The 22,699-nt window shown below is 43.8% G+C and overlaps 1 protein-coding gene across 1 annotated transcript; it reads right to left on the bottom strand.

Moving 5' to 3' along the window:
- Nucleotides 1-1,049: 1,049 nt before the first annotated feature.
- On the bottom strand, nt 1,050-20,853 carry gucy2cb (guanylate cyclase 2Cb; the record flags this gene model as incomplete). Its single annotated transcript, XM_083787597.1, has 25 exons — nt 1,050-1,290; nt 1,811-1,887; nt 2,232-2,326; nt 2,442-2,540; nt 3,131-3,305; nt 3,585-3,777; nt 3,944-4,102; nt 4,869-4,960; nt 5,068-5,159; nt 7,126-7,263; nt 7,742-7,874; nt 8,080-8,166; nt 8,799-8,903; nt 9,219-9,290; nt 9,580-9,639; nt 10,065-10,167; nt 10,620-10,701; nt 11,683-11,791; nt 13,029-13,111; nt 13,636-13,780; nt 14,663-14,771; nt 15,162-15,261; nt 15,617-15,738; nt 17,250-17,477; nt 20,708-20,853. The coding sequence occupies 25 exons, from the start codon at nt 20,851-20,853 to the stop codon at nt 1,050-1,052; spliced, it is 3,045 nt and encodes a 1,014-aa protein (XP_083643723.1).
- Between the last annotated feature and the right edge of the window lie 1,846 nt (nt 20,854-22,699).

Genomic DNA, 22,699 nt, shown 5'->3' with positions numbered 1-22,699 from the left:
AACCTACCTTTGCAAAAAACATATTGAATTCATTAGCTATTACAACAGGATCATTTAGCATATTATCACCATCCTTGAACTGAGATGGGAGGGGTACAGTAGACATTTTTTTGTTGAGAAGTTCGTTAATAGTTCTCCAAGTGGACTTGATGTCTGATGATTCTCTGAATTTGTTAGAAAAATACTTTTTCTTGGATATCCTCAGTAGATAGTCTGTTGGTATGATCCTCTGCAAAGCTGGCTCCACTCCCACTCTCCCTGTAACTACACCTAAGAATAAGATTCAATGCGTGGACAAAAGAAGCTGTCTTTTGCGTAATTTCCGGGTTTTTAGACAGCTGGTGGATGGAAATGAAACTCCACCCACGCGGCAGATTCGGCCAGATTCCGGGAAAAGCTTGCCCCAGCGGCATTCTGCTGCGTGGGTGGAGCTTTGGTTGACGGCAGACTGCAGGGCGAGCGCTGGCGCTTTGGCATGGGGGGCATCAGCTATAGCTATAGGTTGTCTCCATATTATATGGAGCTCAAGGTGAAAGCCTTCGTTATTTCACCTAGAGTTCCATATATGGAGACAACCTATAGCTCCATGTACAGTATGGAGACAACAGCGATATCCAGCGCTGACATCAGAAGTGTAGAAACCTGAGTCATATATGGATATTAACCTGGGTAAATAAGAGTAGATATATTAAAAATAGGAAAACTTACTTAGTTTTAAAGCTTACTCTATTATCCACAAATGGCTCAACTCAAGGAGAGGATCTTACTCTTTTTGTTAAATATAAACACCTCTTATTTACAGGTAAGTTATTTTATAGCATTTAGGAACCGGAATCGATAAGAAGAACCGGAATCGGTACCGGACTCACAAAAATGGTGCCAATACTTTTGTACTTTTACTCAAGTACATTTTTAATTCCTGACTTTTACTTCTAACAGAGTATTTCTACAATGCAGTATTGATACTTTTACTTTTTTTTACTTTATTTGTTTTCCACCACCGCATGTGACCCAGCTCCAAACTAGGCTCTACAAGTACACTCTAGAGTCTACAGGAAAGTACTCAGTGTGTTCTCCACAGAGGCCAAATGGAGATACTCTGGTGGGTCGTCGTCCTCCGCTGGTTCCTGCTCCTTGGCCTCCACTTTGGTCTGCCTCCGAGTTACTGGTGACGCCAGGTTACTCAGGGACAGAGTCTTCCTCATCTCCATGGACTCTCCATGGGGGCGCTCCTCCAAGCATTCTAGAATCATCTGAGCCAGGTCCTGCTGCAGCCGCTGGAAGTTCTCCCTGGGTGCGTGGCGTACGTGTGTGTGTGTGTGTGTGTGTGTGTGTGTGTGTGTGTGTGTGTGTGTGTGTGTGTGTGTGTGTGTGTGTGTGTGTGTGTGTGTGTGTGCGTGTGTGTGTGCACGTGTGCGTGTGTGTGTGTGTTGGGAGGATATGAATGACTTTAGTTCACGAATCACGCCATATACAGTATACGTGCGCACACACACACACACACACACACACACACACACACACACACACACACACACACACACACACACACACACACACACACACACACACACACACACAACTGACTTTGTTGGTACTTGGTGAGTTCTAGTCTAGTATAGTTTATAGTAATTAGTGCGCCATCTACTTCATATAATAATTTACATACATTGTCAACCAATAGGTGTCATACCCGTTACCAGAGTCTACATGTCTCAATGGAAGAGTAGGGATACACCACCTCCGACCACTGCAGAAGTTATATTGTAGCTTTAAATTAGGCTTACATTGGACATAAGAGGTAACTTACGTTGTTGGTGGCGTTGGGAGGTCGTAATCCTCACCCGTTTTACCTGTCAACCAGTAAGTGGTCTCTGTGCCTTTGCCCTGTGGTGACACACAAGCACAATTGCACACGATAACTTATTTCCTTGTTTTCTTTAGTATTGATTGACACATTTTATATTGATTGGCACGCATTAATTCATGTACATACATTCATCACTTGAACCACAGCTTATTTGCGGGGAAACTTTAGGAAGAATTATTTGGTGCAGACTGAAAAAAACTCAGGTCCAGTTACTGTAATTCAATCTAACAATTTGTGTACAAAAGGAACCAAATGGACCCTCGATGGGCCCATTTGGCTCCATTTGTACACTCAGAGTTACACACACTAGCGGTATAAGTGGTTAAAAATCAGGTGACTTGGGTACAGGGTTGAGCTCTACCTTCAGAAAGACCTCTCCTCTCATCTCGTATTCAAACTTGCAGTCAGTCCTTTGTAGGATGTTAATAGTAGGCTTACTGACATGGATCCTCAGGGCTGGGGGATATAGGATGGAATAAAACAATACATTGTATTAAGATGGGTAATATTTTTTGGTTAAAACAATCAGTTTGTATCGTGAGACCCTTTTTATGAGTTGCGGGATCCTTACGGTGTCCTGTCGACTCCATACGAGATGTTGTGTTGATTGTGTCTCCAAACAGACAATATCTAGGCATCTTAATACCCACCACACCTGCTGCACAGGGACCTACATACACCAGAGTCACAGAATAAGATAGAGTTACGACAACTCCGTTCACTTCATGGGGCCAACCGGAAGTTTACAGAATGCATTGGAGTCTATGGGCGCACGCACGCACGTTGTTCACGCACGCACGTTGTCAACAGGTTGTTCTCAGTTACCAAAACACTCGCTCAAACATTATTTGTTGGTTTATCTTTCTCGTCTCATAAACAAAAAGCTTTCCAATGACCACAGTTGCTTGCCAGACGAATGACGACCAGGGCAGGTGAGTGTGAGATATAGGATACAATCACATAACAAGGGTGCGGAAAATATTTTTTACTGTATGGATAAAACCTCCAAAATCCATTTTCAGTTTATTAAATTCATATCTTCAAGTGCCACAATCAAATCAAAACATTTATTTATTTGTTTTACTTTTACTTTGGTATGTATATTTTGATGACAATACTTTTGAACTTATTAATTTAACATTTTTAATACAGGTATTGCTAAATTTACTTAAAATACTCCTTCCGTCACTGATTAAAAACCCTTTGCTGTCTATAGGACAGAGTTGTCTGCATGTATGCAGGAGTAAGTCTTCTGTTCACCTGAGTGCACACCGATACGTATCCAAACAGGTATGCCAGGCAGGTGTCTGAGTTGGAAGGTGCCCATAAAGGCCAGGATGTCCAGTGCCATGCGGCAGATATCCACTGCATGTCTGTTCCCGTTCCGCTTCGGTAGCCCAGAGGCCACCATGTAGGCATCACCTATCGTTTCCACCTGAGGGATTCAAATAGAAACAGCAAGGAGAAACTGAAGATTTAAAAGAAAACTATGGGGTTACTTGTTTGGACAGTGAGACACTGGGTCAGTGGAATGATTCTGGACAGAATTGACAGGCCTGTCTAGTGAGCACAAGATGAAGACACTGAAGTGCTTACGTGAAGATGGGAGTGGTGCGTATGGGGTGGTAGCTAGGAGGTTATGTGGGGTGGTATAGGGGTATAACACCATCTACCTACCAACCCGTGATTCCTTTCTTTAGAGCTCCAGACTTACCTTATAGACATCATGGTGGTCCAGGATTCCGTCAAAGCCTTTGTAGATGTCATTGAGCATATCCACCACCTCCATGGGCGTGCTGTACTGGCACAGAGTGGTAAAACCCACGATGTCACTTAAATACACCGTCACCTCGTCATATAACTCCGGCTCCACTATGCCTGTCTCCTTCAGAGATTTGACTACCGGGCTAGGGAGACAGAAAGACAGGTTATTTTATCTGTATCTGTATTCTGTACACAACTTTTTTCGTTCCTTTTCCCCCCAATTTAGTCGTAATGCCGATTTAGTTGTTTAGTTGTTAGATAACCTCCTCAAAAGAATAGACATGCATTTTTCCTTTACTTTAAACTGACCCAGGCAGTAGCATGAAGTTAAGTTCGTCAGCTCTGTCCCTCTCGGCTTTGTACAGAGCCGTTCTCTCTCCAACCAGGCGCTCCAAATTCTTAGAGTACATCTGCAGACGTCTGATTAGGTTGTCCATGTAACTCTCATTGGCCTGGTTATGAAGGGTACTGGAGAGGACAGGAGAGTAGAAAGAAGACGCAAGGAGAGAACAGTATAAAGACAAATGGACGTTTTATATCACCTGATTGGACTGAGTTTTCAACTAAAAAAGTGCTCCTCTGAGCACAGGTCTTCTCCGCCAGGCCGGGTTAACCGACCTGGTGCCTGCAAAATGTGGAAGATCTGTCTGATACATCATGATCACATGACCCCAGAGATAAGAGTAATAGCAAAATTGTGGAAATGCTAAATTGTGGAAATGGGCGTGGCCTATGTGGGGAGTTGTGTCATGAGCCAAGGAAAACAAATTTTCATGATGATGCAATTGTATGGCCTGGTTCAAGAGTTATAGGGAAAACCAGAAGCGGCTCGTTATAGCGCCATCTAGCCCCTCTCGGAACCCCCGTAAAGGTTTCTGACATTTGGATATTTACGGTCCCTCTTCAGTTCGTTAGCCCACAATAGAACGCAGCTGTACATACCGTCGGAAACGTCAACCCATGCGGCTTTTGAGTGATTGTGATATGTTTCAAACGAAGCATATATCTGAAATTCTCTTTTCCTTCTGCCTTGACTTCCCATTGACATCCCATTGTACCGCCTCCAGCACCGACAGTGGCTATAGCTGCGACAGAGCAGATCAGAGGCAGGAACGTGCGGGAGGCGGTACAATGGGATGTCAATAAGGAAGCCGGAGATGTTCACAGACACACAGATTGAGAATGTTTGCAACTTTTCTAATAGTACAATTCAGATGAGTCATAAAAGAAACACCTGAATATTTTCCCAAGACAATTTTCCACCTTCTTGAAGTCAGGCCTTTTGTCTGGGTCCTCATCCCAGCACTGTTTTATTAACATGAACACCTAGAAAACAGACAGAAGACATTTGCAGATAGTGCTTTTACGATATAAGACATGTGGACAAGAACATTCAGACACACACATAATATGCATGGAAAATGTGAGCTCACCTCTAATTCTTTCTCTGATGCAGTCTCCAAATTGAAGTCAGGCCTGAAGTAATAGGATGAGAGGCCTGGATACTGCACCATGGACAACTTTTCTGTTACAAGACAAAGCACAGTGGATAACATATTTCAGTTAGACACTCCAGCTCAGGATTAACCATTTACCATTTTTGCAATGCTATTGCATTCTTTTTGGCGGTGTGATTGAGCTCCTAGTGATACTACAGATTACCTGCGCAAGCATGACACAGAATCTGAGATCACAAACCCACGGAGCAGCGCATAATAGCTATTACATGAACATATAACATTGAACCTTCAATTGCATGAGTTAAGATATACCACACATACACATACAATCCATAGAAACACAGTACAATCCACATAATCACCCATTGACATGAAAAAACTACACGAATAGACTAGAGGACTGCTTAAATGAACCACCTGAGATGCACGGTACCTATGAGGGCATATTATGTAAGTTAGCTTGTAGCGAATGAGAATAGACGTGAAGAGACAGACTGCACTGGGAGTATGTATGAATGAATGGGTGAGAGTGAGCTAGCAATGTACTGTACACTGCCTTCTGTGCCTAAATGAACTAACTAACTAACTACTATGGATTTCTGTACAGAACTGGCAAATGGAGTTGGAACAACTGAGGTTCGGGAGGTTTGACCAAGCAGAAGACAACCAAGCACAACTCACCGGCCACTGTCATCTCCACCCTGTGCCACCCGTGCCAACCACTCGCCCACCTCCAACCAGGCCGACCACTCCTACCTCACCAATCACCGGGGGTATTTAAACGGGGTATTTAAAGTTAAAAGAATGGCGGCGTGCGACAGTAACCCTCCCTCCCCTTCTCTTTTACTTCTATCTTCTAACTACCTGTCAGTGGGGAGTGTTGGCTGATGAATGAATATCAACATCCTAATACATCCTAATACAGGGGGGTCAAATTATGACAGGCAATTCCTGTCAAAATATGACCCCCCGGTCAAAAAACACTTTGTTTGAAATAGACACTCGTGCTTTCCAAGGTGTGATTTGGGGTCCTAAGGATGAATACAAAATGAATATCAACATCTTAAAACCAAAATGTTGAATTGTGGGTTTGAGTTCACATGCCTTTTTGATGTAAATGACAGTGGGGAGTGTTGGCTGGGAGGAGGAGTAGGACTAAGGCCTCAGTGGGGAGTGTTGGCTGATGATGAATGAATATCAACATCCTAATACATCCTAATACAAATTATGACAGGCAATTCCTCAAAATATGAACCCCCAGTCAACACTCATGGCCCTATATCATCCTTCCTGGGGGGGGGGGGGGTAACTACCTGTCGGTTAGATGTTCATGCCGGCACCTCTAACGGCATCCTCCCACAGACCAGACCAGACCATCTAAGCTGCATGCTACACGCTCGCACGTAGTGTTGCCCTTAGACGTTCTCGCAGTGATGACCTTAGATGATCTCGCCGGCACCCCGCATGTCATTCGTGCCCCTGAATATCTAAGCCGCACGCTACACGATGACCTTAGATGTTCATGCCGGCACCTCTAATGGCTTCCCCCGCCCCTGGCCATCCAAGCCGCACGCTACCCGCTAGCGTGTGGCGATGACCTTAGATGACCATGCTCGCTCCCCTAACAGTCTTTCCATGCTGTGGCCGTTTATGCCGCACGTTCCATGTCGCACACGCCCATAAACTCCACTGTATAGGCTCCAGCAAGGCCTGCCACTAACTCAACATTCTTCCACTTCCCGGAGTCTCTTTTTGTCTTCCATTTCGCAGTTCCGTGGACCTCTAATATGAACCCCCAACTGACTGCTGAGTATGACCGTGGACCAGGCCTCTTCATGGAGCCCACCAAAGTGTGACCGTGGACCCGGCCCCCTCACAGTGCATGACCATGGACTGCTATCATATTACACCACTACACTATAACCTAATATTAATATAATATTAATATAATGTGTGTGCGTGCGTGCGTGCGTGCGTGCGTGCGTGCGTGCGTGCGTGCGTGCGTGCGTGCGCGTGTGTGTGTGTGTGTACCGGCACGGTCTGAACAGAACTCAGAGTAGAAGGTGTTTTTCCTGAGCATGATCTCCTGAGCAATGATGGCAAAGCTGTAGACATCTCCTTTCTGGGAGATTCCCTGTCTCCTCAGATGCTCTGGGGCCGTCCACAGGTCTAGGAGGAGAGGGCCGGAATTGAGGGATGAATGAAAGGAGAATTAAGGAATTAGGGGACAAGGGCTAAAAGGTGGTTTAACCACTTCGTATATACAGTACTTTGACCCCAGTCCCCCCCAGTTGTCTAGGTCCCTGTCTTTTGTCCGTCCAGACTTCCCTTTTCCGGGCAACATTAGCCACTTCATCCTGGGTGTTCCCAAGGTGTTCCATGACCAGAATGGAGCTATGATCCCCCAATCTGCTGCTGTTTTTGCTGCTGTTTGCTTATTATGACATGGAATAGGGACGCTAGGGTTGATATGATTAAATGGTAATTTTTGGTTTAGCATGCATGCTATTTCAGAGGGAGACAAGGGAATTGGAGACTGGATGTACTGGATAGTCGGATGAGTAGTTCATGTCCAAAGTGTTGTGACCACACTTGTGTACTGTTAAGTATCTGGTATTGTGGTTTGTAGGGTACAATATGTGTTTACCTCTGGCAGGGTTGAGAATAGTGTTACAGCCGAAGTCTGTGATTTTCACTACCATGCGGTTGTCCACGACACAGTTTGTGGATTTAAGGCGTCCGTGGACCTGAATGTCACTGGCATGGAGATAGGACATACCCTGCATAGGAGATTTACACAACTACATTGCCTTTATTGAGATACACAGGGAGTCTACCATACATATTTGATTTGCAGAGGTACGGTACATGTGCTCTAGAGATCCTAAATACTACATAGCTACCCTAATAGCTACACACATTCTGGGCTCAGATAACTAATGAATCTTAAATGAACAAAAGAAAAAGAGTCAGTGTCTTAATTACCTTGGCAAGGTCATACATAACAGAGATCTTAAACTCCCAGTCCATGAAGGTCCCTTCTGGATATGAGACTTTATCATTCAGCACATACTGTGGGAGGAGAGAGAACTAATGGTTGAGATGAAGACCCAATATAGAATCTGATCCTTTGGCTGACCATATTTAGTTAGTTTGGGATCTCTCAGATGTGGGTGTTTGCCGGTAGCAAGTTGATATAGCCTTGGTGGACTAGAGGACTGCACTGGACTAGAGTTTGCTGCAGCTCCAGGATGTGCAGGCCAGCCTGGAGGTTGGACTGAGGCTCTGATAGTTAGTTTACTAAGTATGTTATTCACATAGTACAGTATAGTATACAGTATATTTATATAGATGCTAGGTTTGATGTCTACCTGCTATCCTAGTTACTTTGTAGAACTATTTAGTTTTCTTTCAATTTACTTAGTCACTACTCACTACCATGCTGTTTTCTCTGACCTTGCAATACATAACCTTTATGTTCTCTACCCAGGATTGAAGCACTGGTCTTCCGCAGTTGAGAGACCGAAATTACACTGCTGAGTGCAAGATGGCGCCACCTGTCCCTTGAACTCAATGGACGGTGATGAATGAATGATGCTCACAATTATCTCTTTATTTGAGCAGACTGGAAGACTAGATCACGCACACACGCACGTATACGCGCACACACACGCACACACAGAGACACATATAGTACTACATACCTTAAGGGACCCTCTCTCTCCATACTCAAACACTCCAAACACCCCTTCGTCAAACTTGACAGTGCCGTAAAACTTAGTCACGTTATAATAGTCAATGGCCAGGAGCTGCAGAGAGTGATAAAAAGTGAGGGGCACTCTTATCATCATACAGTATACATCATCACATTCCGTGCTCAGCCAATCAAATCATCACATTGCGTGGCACACACACACACACACACACACACACACACACACACACACACACACACACACACACACACACACACACACACACACACACACACACACACACACACACACACACACACACACACACACACACACACACACACACACACAAAGCTGGGCATAGGAGGGAAAACAATACATATTTTAGAGGCTAAATGTAACACTTTGTGTGCGTGTGTGTCATCTTACTGCGTTTAGCTCTATCGTCTGGCTCACATTGAAACCTCCATCCGAGTGCTTCAGCTCCTTCAGAATCACAATCTATGGTAACAGACAGTATCGCATAAACCCATCATTTAAAATGAACAAGCAATTATTGAAATCACCTGAGGTAATTCTCCACTAGCCTAGTGACCACAGAGAATATAATACAATATAGTATTATATTCTCTGTGGTCACTAGGCTAGTGGAGAATTACCTCAGGTGATTTCAATAATTAGCATAGTTAACTACTATAAATGTGTGTTGCAAGTTGTTAGGCAATATAAAGACACATTATCACTTACTGTACCTGTTGAAAATATTAGGAGGTGTGTTGTTATCATTTACCTTTTTATCGTAGAGTGCACGTCGGATCTTGTAGCTCTTGTTTTTCCTTTCATCGTCAATCTAGTTGGGGAGGACGTAACACTTCATTTAAAAGATAAAATCTTTTCAAATGATCTGTTTTTGAGAATTCCTATGCACTGCTTTGTGTGTATTTCTGCACGGAATGTGCTCAGATGATTGGCTGAGCACGGAATGTGATGTATGATGATGTATGATGAAAAGAGCGTCCCTCACTTCACACAAGTGTGATTTTTTTTCATAGTGTGCGTTAAAGAATGGGAACCCATAGAGAATATTGGGTGCATGCATAAACTAGTTTTCATTCTCATCCTTTTCCTATAAGCCCAAACACCCAAGTTCCTCCCAGCTCTCATTATAAATATGGTTCTTGGGTCTTTTTTGCACTAGCTCTCCTGCTAACATTCTGTTGAAATGTGCAACGTTATTTTACCAGCAAAAGGAAAGCTATTCTGATACTTTTATACCTTGAGATTGATGACGCTGCGTTCATTGTGCTCCAGCAGCGTGATGCTATCAGCAGGGATGTGAGACCACCGCTTCCTATTCAAACGCTCTCTCCGGTTCTGTCTGCAAAAAAACAACAACAACATCACTTTCAGGCTTCATTCAAAGACAGAAACTGACTGCTTAATGTATGGATGATGCACACCGCACATGTGCTTCTTCCTTGCCTGAGATCAAAGCCCACCAGATTCTTGTCCTTTGCCTGACCTACTCAGAAGTGTTTATTTTAAATCTGGGTGTATATGGACCTAGATGAACAATTTACTGTACTAGAGGTTTGGGTCGATATGCGGCCCTCAAATTTACATCTCACCGTTGAGCAGACCAATATGCCCATATATGGAGATCTCTGTATCTGTCAGTCCACGTCCCTTTTATTTATGCCCCATATATGGAGATCAATGATATCAATATAGTATACCAACTAAGAAAGAGTTAATTAAGGTGTATGAATGGTGGTCATAGCTGCATCACCTTCACTCGCAGACATGATAATAATGGGTATAGTTTCTGACCTGTAGAAGATGAAGGCGATGGTGGCCACCACTACCACGGTGATAGCCAACACAAGGACGATGATGTCATGCTGTTCCAGGCCTGATGGTGTAGCCACAGACAACACACTCGTGTTAAGATAAAAGACAAAGCCTCAGCATGCAGAAAGTCAGACCCCAGTCCAGATAAGCAGTGGTGGAAAGTAATTAAGTACTTTTTACTTTTTTGAGGTATTTGTACTTTACTTGTGCAATTCCAATTTCCAATACTTTTACGTCTACTATAGGCCTACTACATCTCGGATCCAAATAGTGTACTTTTACTCCACTACATATATTTGAAAACTTTAGTTACTAGTAACTGAAGTTTTCAAATAAATATAGTGGTAAATGTATAGGACAAGTAACTAGTTAGTTACTTTGTAGATTTTGATTATTATTACAAAACATACATTTGCCAATTCAGCCCTATATACATTTTTGCCATATGAAAATAGCCGATCTACAAGCTCACAATGAGTGGCGATGGGGGAGCATTGAGAGCTTGTACTGTAGATAGGAAGCAACAAGACAGCTACGTCTGCAGCATCTCCCCAGCCTGTCAAAGAGCAGCCCTGTCTCAATCTGTGCGTTCGGGACTGTCCATCTAGTACATTTGACCCAAGTTCACTTTTGAAAAGAGAGACTGATACTGATTTACATCAACTGTAGTACTAGTGGTGGTAAGTGTTAAAATAATACTCTAAGAATTGAAGGATCCTAGCAGAAGCGGTGATAAAATATTGCAGTCTATCCTTTGGTTGTCGACATGGCAATGTGTGTCCCTAAAACTCTCCCAACATTCCAAAACAATTATCTGTCCAGAAATGGAAACATTTCCCAGTTCAATCTAGAGATTACTAAATATGTTTTGTAATCTTCTGGAGTCTGGTCTCAAAACACTTTACTGTGTAGTCAGTGGTCGCAGATATCTTTCTTATCTTCTGTTAATGAGGGCATTAGTTAATGATGGCAGCTTCACGAGAGGAGTGGCTCACTGTCGTGCATACACGTGTGTCTGCGTGTGTGCGTGTGTAACCTGTACCCTTGTATGGTTTGTCATTGGGAAGTCCAGGCCCCCAGATGAAGGAAGGGTTGTTAGTATCCAGAGTCGTAACGTAGTCCTCTGTGTTGAAAGTAAATAGTCTTTTATACTGAAGAACAAAATATGAGAAGTATGTATCAAAATAAAGCAGGATGAAACAGTATATGATTTTTTAATAATTAGTAACTATAGCTGTCAAATAAATGTAGCGGCATAAAAGTAATATTTGGATCTGGGATGTAGTGTAGTACAGTAAAAGTATTGGAAATTGGAAATACTTAAAGTACAAATACCGCAAAAGTGAAATTAAAAATTAAAGGGACATTTCACTGCTGTAATAAACTGCAGTCTCTCAATGTTAATAGTATTTGTAGTAGATAACAGTAGCCCTATTTGAAATTAGAAATTTGACCAGAAAAATTGAAAGTGAAAGAAAGTGTTTCTTGTCTCCCAAACATACCTCATTAAAATAAGATCTGGTTGCAAAAGGGGTGAAGTGGCCAGCCCTTTAAGTAAATGTACTTTCCACTGCACTGCTAATTGTTGGAATGAACGTAGCTCTTGTACATAGCTCTAATGCGTTTCATTTAGAGCTATGTTACTCTCAACTTCCACCGCTCGCATGAATGCAGACCTGCAGCCTCTCCTCTTTAGCGTAAATAAAAAGAATGTTTTTGCTACTCACCAAAACAAAGGCGGGTTGTGTCATTAGAAAGCCTACTTTCCTTAGTGGACACACTCTGAGTCCCCCACCACACTTATAAACTGTACTTTTTGGCCAGAAAGGGATTTTTTTTCACCGGAGGGAAAATATTCTCTATGAGGCAATTCTCTGGGCAATATCGGTAGAAGGCGCAGTGGAGTAACTACAAGTATTTTTTTCCCGGTGGAAACAAAATCCCCTTTTGGCCAAAAAGTACAGTTTATACGTGTGGTGGGGGGCTCAGAGTGCGTCCACTAAGGAAAGTAGGCTTTCTAATGACATAACCCGCCTTTGTTTTGATGAGTAGCTAAAACGTTCTTTTTATTTACGCTAAAGAGGATAGGCTGGTCTGCATTCATGCGAGCGGCGGAAGTTGAGAGTAACATAGCTCTAAAATCTAAATGAAACGCAGTAGAGCTATGGATCAGAGCTAGAATGAATGGTGTAGTTGCAGAGTTTAGTTGGAATGAAAACCAGCATACACCTGGCCCTCAACACCATTGGAACCACATACTGGTTGAAGGTTGACTGACTGACTCTCCAATAATAATTAAATTAACATAATAATCCTCATCCTCAAGCATTCTCAGAAAGTCAGCTGATGCTCACTGTTTGGATCATTCAGCATCATAAATGAGCTCACCTCGTTGTCGTTTGTGGTGTAAATGACTGAGAAGGTCACGTCCCGGTCTCCATGCTGGTCCAATTTGTAGGTGCCAGCAGTACCTGAGCACAATTACAGCAAAGCCTCATCATGCAGAAATGGTGTTTTCTAAGTTAAATTAACCCTGAGGGACTTAACCCTAACCCTGGACCTATACCAGAGTCAGAGTTCAGGATGTTTATCCACAGAATGTGTGTGATATTATTCTCCCTTTGACTGTGTGTGTGTGTGTGTGTGTGTGTGTGTGTGTGTGTGTGTGTGTGTGTGTGTGTGTGTGTGTGTGTGTGTGCTCGTGCGTGCGTGCGTGTATATGTTTTTGTGTGTTTGTGTGAGTTTTTGCGTGTTTGTTTGTGCGTGTATGTCGCACAAAACTCTTCCCTCCCGGTCTCTTTATTCCATTTCCATTCTCTCTCTCTGTTGCTATACAACTTTACTGTTAATTTTGGTGTTTGTTTGCTGATGTTATCAAATCCCCATTTGTAACTCTGGGTGTGTATGTAACCAAATGGACCAGTACGTGTCCATTTGGTTACATTTGTACACGCGACTTCAGAGTTAAATTAACACTGAGGATTTGATCGTTTACCGTTGAAGGTTATGTTCCTAAAGTAGTTGATGTCTATGGCGTCCATGTGTTCCAGTTCAGCGTCACTGTTCTGGTCCTGGATCTTCCTCATCACCTCACCCAGCAGCAGGGCCACGTCATGGTACGCTGCCGTGTAGTCGTTCATCTAGACCACGACAAAGTGAGACAGAGAGAGACAGATAGACAGTAGGCCTATACAGTGTGTTAATGTGTGTGTGTGTGTGTGTGTGTGTGGGGGGGGGGGGGCAACAGAAGATTGAATTATGAGTGTCTTGGAACCAACAAGGTCACAGGATCAATGCTCACACAACAGACCGTGTGTCCCCTTTTGATGTGCCCTTGAGCAAAAATCTGCACCAGCTATTAAAGACGTAGCTGGTTAACTGAGCTAAGTATTAAGTATAGCTATGGATTTATGTGATAAATGCCTCAAATACAAAATGTAAATACATATTTGGGAGAGGGAGAGAGAGGGGGCTACTACTACCACTTAAGTGCAAAAGATCAATGAGACTGCATTTTTGCATGTGAGATAGCCTCATTATTGTCATGATTCACTGCTGTGCCCATTGATTGTAAGTTTCTAACAATCAATACAAACCTTTTATGAGTTCAACACTTCCTTATTTTTATTGATTTCAGAATTAATCGTGTCCTGCCAAAGCTCAGACCTACGTATCTCGCCAGGCAATTATCAGCAGACAACACAATAGTTATCAAACTCCAAACAAACATACGACAAACCTGGAAGTGGGTTATTTTGAAGCTTTAGGCCTACAGATCTCAGATCTCTCAGAATCTCTCAGCTTGGTGACAGTTGAATGGACAACGTTTCATTAAAATGTTCAATCTAATTCATGGTAATCTAAAATAAGAAAATACTTATGTACCGAGCATATACACAGTGTGCGGGTGTATTCTATTGCTTTCATACCTACCGTACATATCACACATATCTGCACCCCAGACTGACACATTTTTCTCTCCCAGTATTCCCAGCACAACATGACTTGACGGCAGGACCCACCGTGATGTTGTCTGCTGCCAGAGCAGTGTAGTTTCTACTGTTTGGCATAGTCAGCACCAACACGTTCCTCATGTCTTCGATGGACGTCTTGTTGGTGTAGTATTCATCACTGGAGGTAAAAAGTGTGGGCTCTATTTTCATCCATGCTCAGCTAAACCCCTTATCCCTAAACTTTTTTACTGTTTTGAAATTTTTTTTTTTATATTTAAAATAGCTACATCGACACGTTGTGAGCTTGTAGTTTGTTTATTTTCAAAAATGTTTTTCAAAATAGTAAAAAGAAAAAAGGCAAAGTAGTTTAGGGATAAGGGGTTTAGCATGGACGAAAATATAGCCCAGTGTGTGTGTGTGTGTGTGTGTGTGTGTGTGTGTGTGTGTACGTGCGTGCGTATGTTTGTGTGTGTGTGTGTGTGCCACTCAGAGAAGGAAGGGGGATGAAATGGAGAAGCACTGATGGAGGTGCAGGAGAATAAGAGAGTGATATGATGAGTGCGTTTACTTGTAAAGGTCAATGAGGATGAAGACAACTTCATTGTCTGCAACCTTAGTGTCTTTCTTCAGTTCCACTATGTCTTCTGGTCCTCCACACAAAATGAATACTGCAAACACAACAACACTGCACTTTACCCATGATGGAGTCACACACATTCATGCTTCCATTTCCATCCTAACAACAACAACAACAACTAGAAAGGGTGGTGTGCTCCTTGGAGCACAGGTCTCTCTCCATCAGGTCAGGTAGGTTATTGTGGGCCAGCAATGTTCGAAATTCGCCAATTAGAATAGAACGTGACAAATGGGACAGATCCATCTTAACCACATGAGTATAGAGATATATTAATGACTACCGATTTGTTTGGACAAAATCAGCAGGAGTAATATAAAAAAAGGTGTTTTGCAGAAATCGGCCTCCTGGTGGAATTATAACATTGTGAAAAGGGTATAGCAACTTACCATTACTTGTCCTGTTTTTGGAGGAGCGCAGATGGTCCTTTAGTTCATCTGGTTCGACTATAGCTGTCTTTTGGAATTTCTTTGCGAACTCGCTGGTGGCAGTATCTAGCGCATTTATGTACCTGAGTGAAATTAGTTGAACAATTATGCAAGTATGTATGTGGTGATGTTTATTCTAACTTAATTAACAGTTTTCTTAAATTAATCTGATGTTATTATATTATGCATCAACAAGTGGTACATGTGGAAAAATTACAAAACAACTTCACGAGCGCATCACAGCTTCAACAGTGCACGGGGGTTTATCGCTTAATCGCTTATTTTTTATCACTCAACAATTATTTATTTTTGTATACATAGTTCATAACGTCGGACTCGGAATACAGAGTGAATGGGTTGCCATTAATGGCGAGCGGCCGATAAACCCCACCTCCATGCATGGAGCTACAGCCGATAAACCCCACCTCCATGCATGGAGCTACAGCCGATAAACCCCACCTCCATGCATGGAGCTACAGACGATAAACTCCACCTCCATGCATGGAGCTACAGCCGATAAACTCCACCTCCATGCATGGAGCTACAGCCGATAAACCCCACCTCCATGCATGGAGCTACAGCCGATAAACCCCACCTCCATGCATGGAGCTACAGACGATAAACTCCACCTCCATGCATGGAGCTACAGCCGATAAACCCCACCTCCATGCATGGAGCTACAGCCGATAAACCCCACCTCCATGCATGGAGCTACAGCCGATAAACCCCACCTCCATGCATGGAGCTACAGCCGATAAACCCCACCTCCATGCATGGAGCTACAGCCGATAAACTCCACCTCCATGCATGGAGCTACAGCCGATAAACTCCACCTCCATGCATGGAGCTACAGCCGATAAACTCCACCTCCATGCATGGAGCTACAGCCGATAAACCCCACCTCCATGCATGGAGCTACAGCCGATAAACCCCACCTCCATGCATGGAGCTCCAGCCGATAAACCCCACCTCCATGCATGGAGCTACAGACGATAAACTCCACCTCCATGCATGGAGCTCCAGCCGATAAACCCCACCTCCATGCATGGAGCTACAGACGATAAACCCCACCTCCATGCATGGAGCTACAGCCGATAAACCCCACCTCCATGCATGGAGCTACAGCCGATAAACCCCACCTCCATGCATGGAGCTACAGCCGATAAACCCCACCTCCATGCATGGAGAGCTCCAGCCGATAAACTCCACAGCACTAGACATGGAGGTTTATTTTTCTCGCCTCTACCACTGGTTAATGACAGGGATGTCGTGTTTTAAATTGGATGAAAATTGATGTTTGACATGGCAAGATGCTCTACTGGTCAGATTATCATAACTACACTAACTATCGTAACTATAAGGAAATGGGCTCGATTCCCGTAACAGTCAACTAGTCTATCAACAGCCTTGTGTTAGCTCACCCAGTGCCCAGTAGGGCCTAAGTTTGATCCAAGACCAGCCGCCAGCTGGGGTTGTAGAGAAACAGGGCCAACACAGTCACCAATACCATTACACAGTAACCTCACATTGTTGAGGTTTTTACTTTGATGTTTACTTTGATGTCTGGTGTCAGCCACCAGCCTTTGTGACTCACCACTGGCAGTCTTCTGTCATTGGCTCTTTCTTGTAGATGGTGGCTGATTCCCACTCGGGCTTAATGGGCTTGTCGTTGTGATCTTGGTATGGCCAGAACCACGTGAAGAAGACAGAGATCTTGCGCGCCGGCGGCAGGACGCGTATCAGGTTGGTCTTGTTGTCACATGACAGGCCGAAGCTGCCCGCCGAGATGATGGGCATGCTCAACTGTAGGCCGATATCCACGCTGGGAGATATAAAGAGAGGACCGAGAGAGACAGGATGAGAGGAGAGAGATGGGATGAGAGGAGAGAGATGGGATGAGAGGAGAGAGATAGGATGAGAGGAGAGAGATGGGATGAGAGGAGAGAGATGGGATGAGAGGAGAGAGATGGGATGAGAGGAGAGAGATGGGATGAGAGGAGAGAGACAGGATGATAGGAGAGAGATGGGATGATAGGAGAGAGATGGGATGAGAGGAGAGAGACAGGATGATAGGAGAGAGATGGGATGAGAGGAGAGAGACAGGATGATAGGAGAGAGATGGGATGAGAGGAGAGAGATGGGATGAGAGGAGAGAGACAGGATGATAGGAGAGAGATGGGATGATAGGAGAGAGATGGGATGATAGGAGAGAGATGGGATGATAGGAGAGAGATGGGATGAGAGGAGAGAGATGGGATGATAGGAGAGAGATGGGATGATAGGAGAGAGATGGGATGAGAGGAGAGAGACAGGATGATAGGAGAGAGATGGGATGATAGGAGAGAGATGGGATGATAGGAGAGAGATGGGATGAGAGGAGAGAGATGGGATGATAGGAGAGAGATGGGATGATAGGAGAGTGATGGGATGATAGGAGAGAGATGGGATGAGAGGAGAGAGACAGGATGAGAGGAGAGAGATGGGATGAGAGGAGAGAGATGGGATGAGAGGAGAGAGACAGGATGAGAGGAGAGAGATGGGATGAGAGGAGAGAGATGGGATGAGAGGAGAGAGACAGGATGATAGGAGAGAGATGGGATGAGAGGAGAGATGGGATGAGAGGAGAGAGATGGGATGAGAGGAGAGAGATGGGTTGAGAGTAGAGAGACAGGATGATAGGAGAGAGATGGGATGAGAGGAGAGAGATGGGATGATAGGAGAGAGATGGGATGAGAGGAGAGAGACAGGATGAGAGGAGAGAGATGGGATGAGAGGAGAGAGATGGGATGAGAGGAGAGAGACAGGATGATAGGAGAGAGATGGGATGAGAGGAGAGATGGGATGAGAGGAGAGAGATGGGATGAGAGAGATGGGATGAGAGGAGAGAGACAGGATGATAGGAGAGAGATGGGATGAGAGGAGAGAGATGGGATGAGAGGAGAGAGATGGGATGAGAGGAGAGAGATGGGATGAGAGGAGAGAGACAGGATGATAGGAGAGAGATGGGATGAGAGGAGAGAGATGGGATGAGAGGAGAGAGATGGGATGAGAGGAGAGAGACAGGATGAGAGGAGAGAGACAGGATGATAGGAGAGAGATGGGATGAGAGGAGAGAGACAGGATGAGAGGAGAGAGATGGGATGAGAGGAGAGAGATGGAATGAGAGGAGAGAGATGGGATGAGAGGAGAGAGACAGGATGATAGGAGAGAGACGGGATGAGAGGAGAGAGACAGGATGATAGGAGAGAGACGGGATGAGAGGAGAGTGTACAAAAGACAGGAGGAAAGAGAAAAAGAAAGAGAAGGCAGAATGTGAGGGTGTGATGCATAGATGGGGGAAAGAAGAGAGAAGGAAGGAGTTGGGAGAGAGACAAAAGTTCTCACTGCCATATTGCAAGCAATGTCAAATACTATCACATATACTGAGACACAGACACACGCGCACGCACGCAGCCACACACACACCTCTACAAGCATGCAAAGTAGGGAAACACAAGGCAAGTCTTACTCCACCAGTGTGTAGGTAGCATAGTTACAGCTGGGTCCCAGCAGAGCACATCCCATCTCCCCTGATTGCTGCAAAGCAAGAAAGACACCAAAACAATATTCAGTGTATGTGTAATTATTTGGGACCGGGTGAAAAAATTCACAAAAATCGTGGGATTAAAAAAATGTGTGTGTGCATGCACCATACTCACATTCAGGTTTTTAATGGCATCAACCCCCTCGCATGTACTACTATAGCACCCTTTGTGTTTGTAGAGGTTGGTTTCAAATCCCCTGTAACTAGCGGTGAGATTATGTATACCTTCATAAACATGGGAGGGAGGAAATAAATACATAAATAAAACACATTTGTCACAAATTTGTACAATGGAACATAGCATTGAATTGCACCTTTTTAAACAACATTTTGTTGTGTATATGGAACATAACCTACTGTGAAGCTGTTCACAAAAGGTTTAACTAACTTTGCTACTACAGGGAAAACATGTACATGTAGGCTACTATTCTTTTACTCTTTGTTGCACTCTTTATTCTATCCCTTTGTTTGCTGTGCTTGCTGTGTTTTTGTTGTTTTGCATGCTATTTTGTCTATGCTGCTGCATTGTCTGAAGCAGTTGTCATGCCTAGGGGATGCATGGCAAAAACACATGAGTATAAATATTTATTTTATTTATTATATTAAAGTAATTAAAAGTGCAGTGGGATGTGAGGATATCAGTTATCTGTCTGCAGTGTATGGATGTTTGGAGAGTGCTGTGTGCGTGTTGTATTAAATAGTGCAAACTATAACTTAAGACAAACAACCCAAGCAGATCTTGCTTGCAGGTAGGACAAAGAGAGAGTGAGCTGCAGCCAGGAGAGCTCCCTATATTCTGCCCTAAGCTCCACCCACCTCAGGTGAGAACAATTGGGCTGAGGGCCTGCTCCACTCTGCCATCACAGAGGCTGCCGGCTAGCCTACAGTGAGGCAGAGGGGGCAGGGCCGTCACACAGTGGTTCCCAAACTTTTTCATGTCAAGGACCCCCAAATTGACATTTATTAGCCCGCGGACCCTCATTTGAAAAGATATGTCATAAGAGAAGATTTTTACAGCTCTAGCAGTGATTCTCAACCCGTTTAATTTCAAGGACCTCCAGTTTACCCCCATTTAATGGCATTTCTATCTCTGGGACCCCCAATTTATATTGTAAAATCAATGTTAATTTGTCCACTCTCAGAGTTACCTGCCCATAAGGGTCCATTTGGTTCCAAACTATAATTTAGCTGGGGACCCCCTTGAACTCCCTCAAGGACCCCTGGGGGTCTGAAGGAAGCCACACTAAGATAAGTTGTACTCTTATGTACCTGTACGTACACAAGATGTAACAATACAACCTTGAACCTTGAACATATAAGCCTGTTCTCTCTGTGTGTGTGTGTGTGTGTGTGTGTGTGTGTGTGTGTGTGTGTGTGTGTGTGTGTGTGTTTATATTATATATCGAATCTTACCGTTACCATTTAAAGCATCAGTTTGAAGGGCCCTATCCACGGCACCCTTCACATACTCTATGCTCCAGGGAGCCTCGTTGTCGCTCAGCAGCATCACATTGATCATGACACCTCGGAGACACTGGGCCACTCGGACAGCTTGACACTGACCAGCCACCAGCCCCACAGCGCACAGAAAACACCAAGCCCTGTTGGGGTCCATGTCCAGCTCTTCTTTTGAATAAAGCTACAGAACAACCACGTTTCCGCATATAGCTGCAGCGTCCAGTTAGGTTTTGTAGTTGTTGTTGTTACTGTTGTTGTTGTTGTTGTCAAGTCCCATCGATGAGTGAGCCTTCATACAGTGAAACAAGGTTAGAGCGTGCACTTTCAAAGACTACTGTATTAGCTACATTTTGTTTGTGGCTCCATCTTTACTCAAAAGTTTCTAAATGTATTCCACAGATACTGTAGTTCCAGTTTTGTTTTGTTTTTCTTGTTTGGTTTTCCAATAACCCAGGTGTTCGGTCGATTCGTTCTGTGTCCTCTTAACCCTGTGAGTCACCTGCCCTACTTCCCCCATGCCATTAGACTAGCTGTCCAATCCACGCCAGGTTGTTGTTAATGTACAACCGACATTGACACAGAAGCTCGAGGCGTTGGGCCCTGCCCATGCACTAAAATCCTCAGTGTAAATCTTACTACGGTATCTAAATTGAACCGTCCCTTATGGGTACATTTGGATCCATTTGATTTCTACACTCTGTCAGTAGAATTTTAATGACATGTCCACTAACCTGCATGCTGCACACGCACGCACGCGCACGCACACACACACACACACACACACACACACACACACACACACACACACACACACACACACACACACACACACACACACACACACACACACACACACACACACACACACACACACACACACACACACACACACACACACACACACACACACACACACACACGTGTTTGCTTAAGAGAATGGAAAGCATATTGCTGCTATCATTAAAGCTCTGTGTAGACTATAGAGGGCTTTATCCAGTGTTATCCAGCACAGTGTATTGAAGAGATGGCTGAATGCAGATAAGCCTAACAGGGAAATGTTTGTTGAAGATGACATAGTTAAGTGGACACAGAACAGAATAGATATGATTTACGGTAGGCCTTATGGTGGAATAAATGTGGAGAGGTTTACTTTGAATTTCTATTGAAGTGACTCAATCTCCTCCCTGTCCTGTGATATAGCAGGTGTGTGTGTGTGTGTGTGTGTGTGTGTGTGTGTGTGTGTGTGTGTGTGTACACATGAATAAAGAACATCTTGTGCACCTCCTCAAGATTACATGTTGATCTTCTAGGATCACAGGATCATCGCCCTCCTTATACTGCTGTTTACCGCTGTTTGCTTGTAGTGTTAAAGCTCATTCAGTTGCTGCACTTGCTATTAAGGATATGATTATTCAGCTAGAATCATTAATGAAAATTGTTAGACAGTCATTTTGAAAGACGGGGGAGAAGAGACAGTAACAAAGACTTATGGAAAGAACAAAGGTTAAACAGGGCGGTGCTCATTAAAGACATCAGAGATAAACTGCATGCACCTGCTATAAAACCGCAGATTGGTGTAACATATATCCGCCAATAAAATCCTTTGTGATGTTTGTCTGTGACCTCATAGAATGATATTGAGGATGACAAATTGAGTCAAACGAAAGCCGCAAACCAATTAATTTCCTTTCTCTGATATTAAGTTTCGACCCTATGAAGCTTTTGCTTGAAACATTGTTAATAAAGTATATTAGAACTAGATCATGAGTGTGAATATTCTATTCCTCTGATATTACCTTCACATAATGTGTGTCCATCAGCATACACCACTGAATGTCCAGATTAGAAACAGAACAGAAATCGTACTGGCCCAGAATGTTTACAGATGCATTGACTTTTACTTGGTGGCTCTAAAGTTTAACACAAACACACATGTCAGAGATTATATTGGCATAGAATATTCGCGCGCGCGCACACACACACACACACACACACACACACAC

The sequence above is a fragment of the Protomyctophum parallelum genome, assembly GCF_964188405.1.
Source record: "Protomyctophum parallelum genome assembly, chromosome: 17".
In the NCBI taxonomy this organism is placed as follows: domain Eukaryota; kingdom Metazoa; phylum Chordata; class Actinopteri; order Myctophiformes; family Myctophidae; genus Protomyctophum; species Protomyctophum parallelum.
The sequence above is the reverse complement of the archived record's forward strand: the minus strand, read 5'-3'. Positions and strand labels throughout refer to the sequence as shown.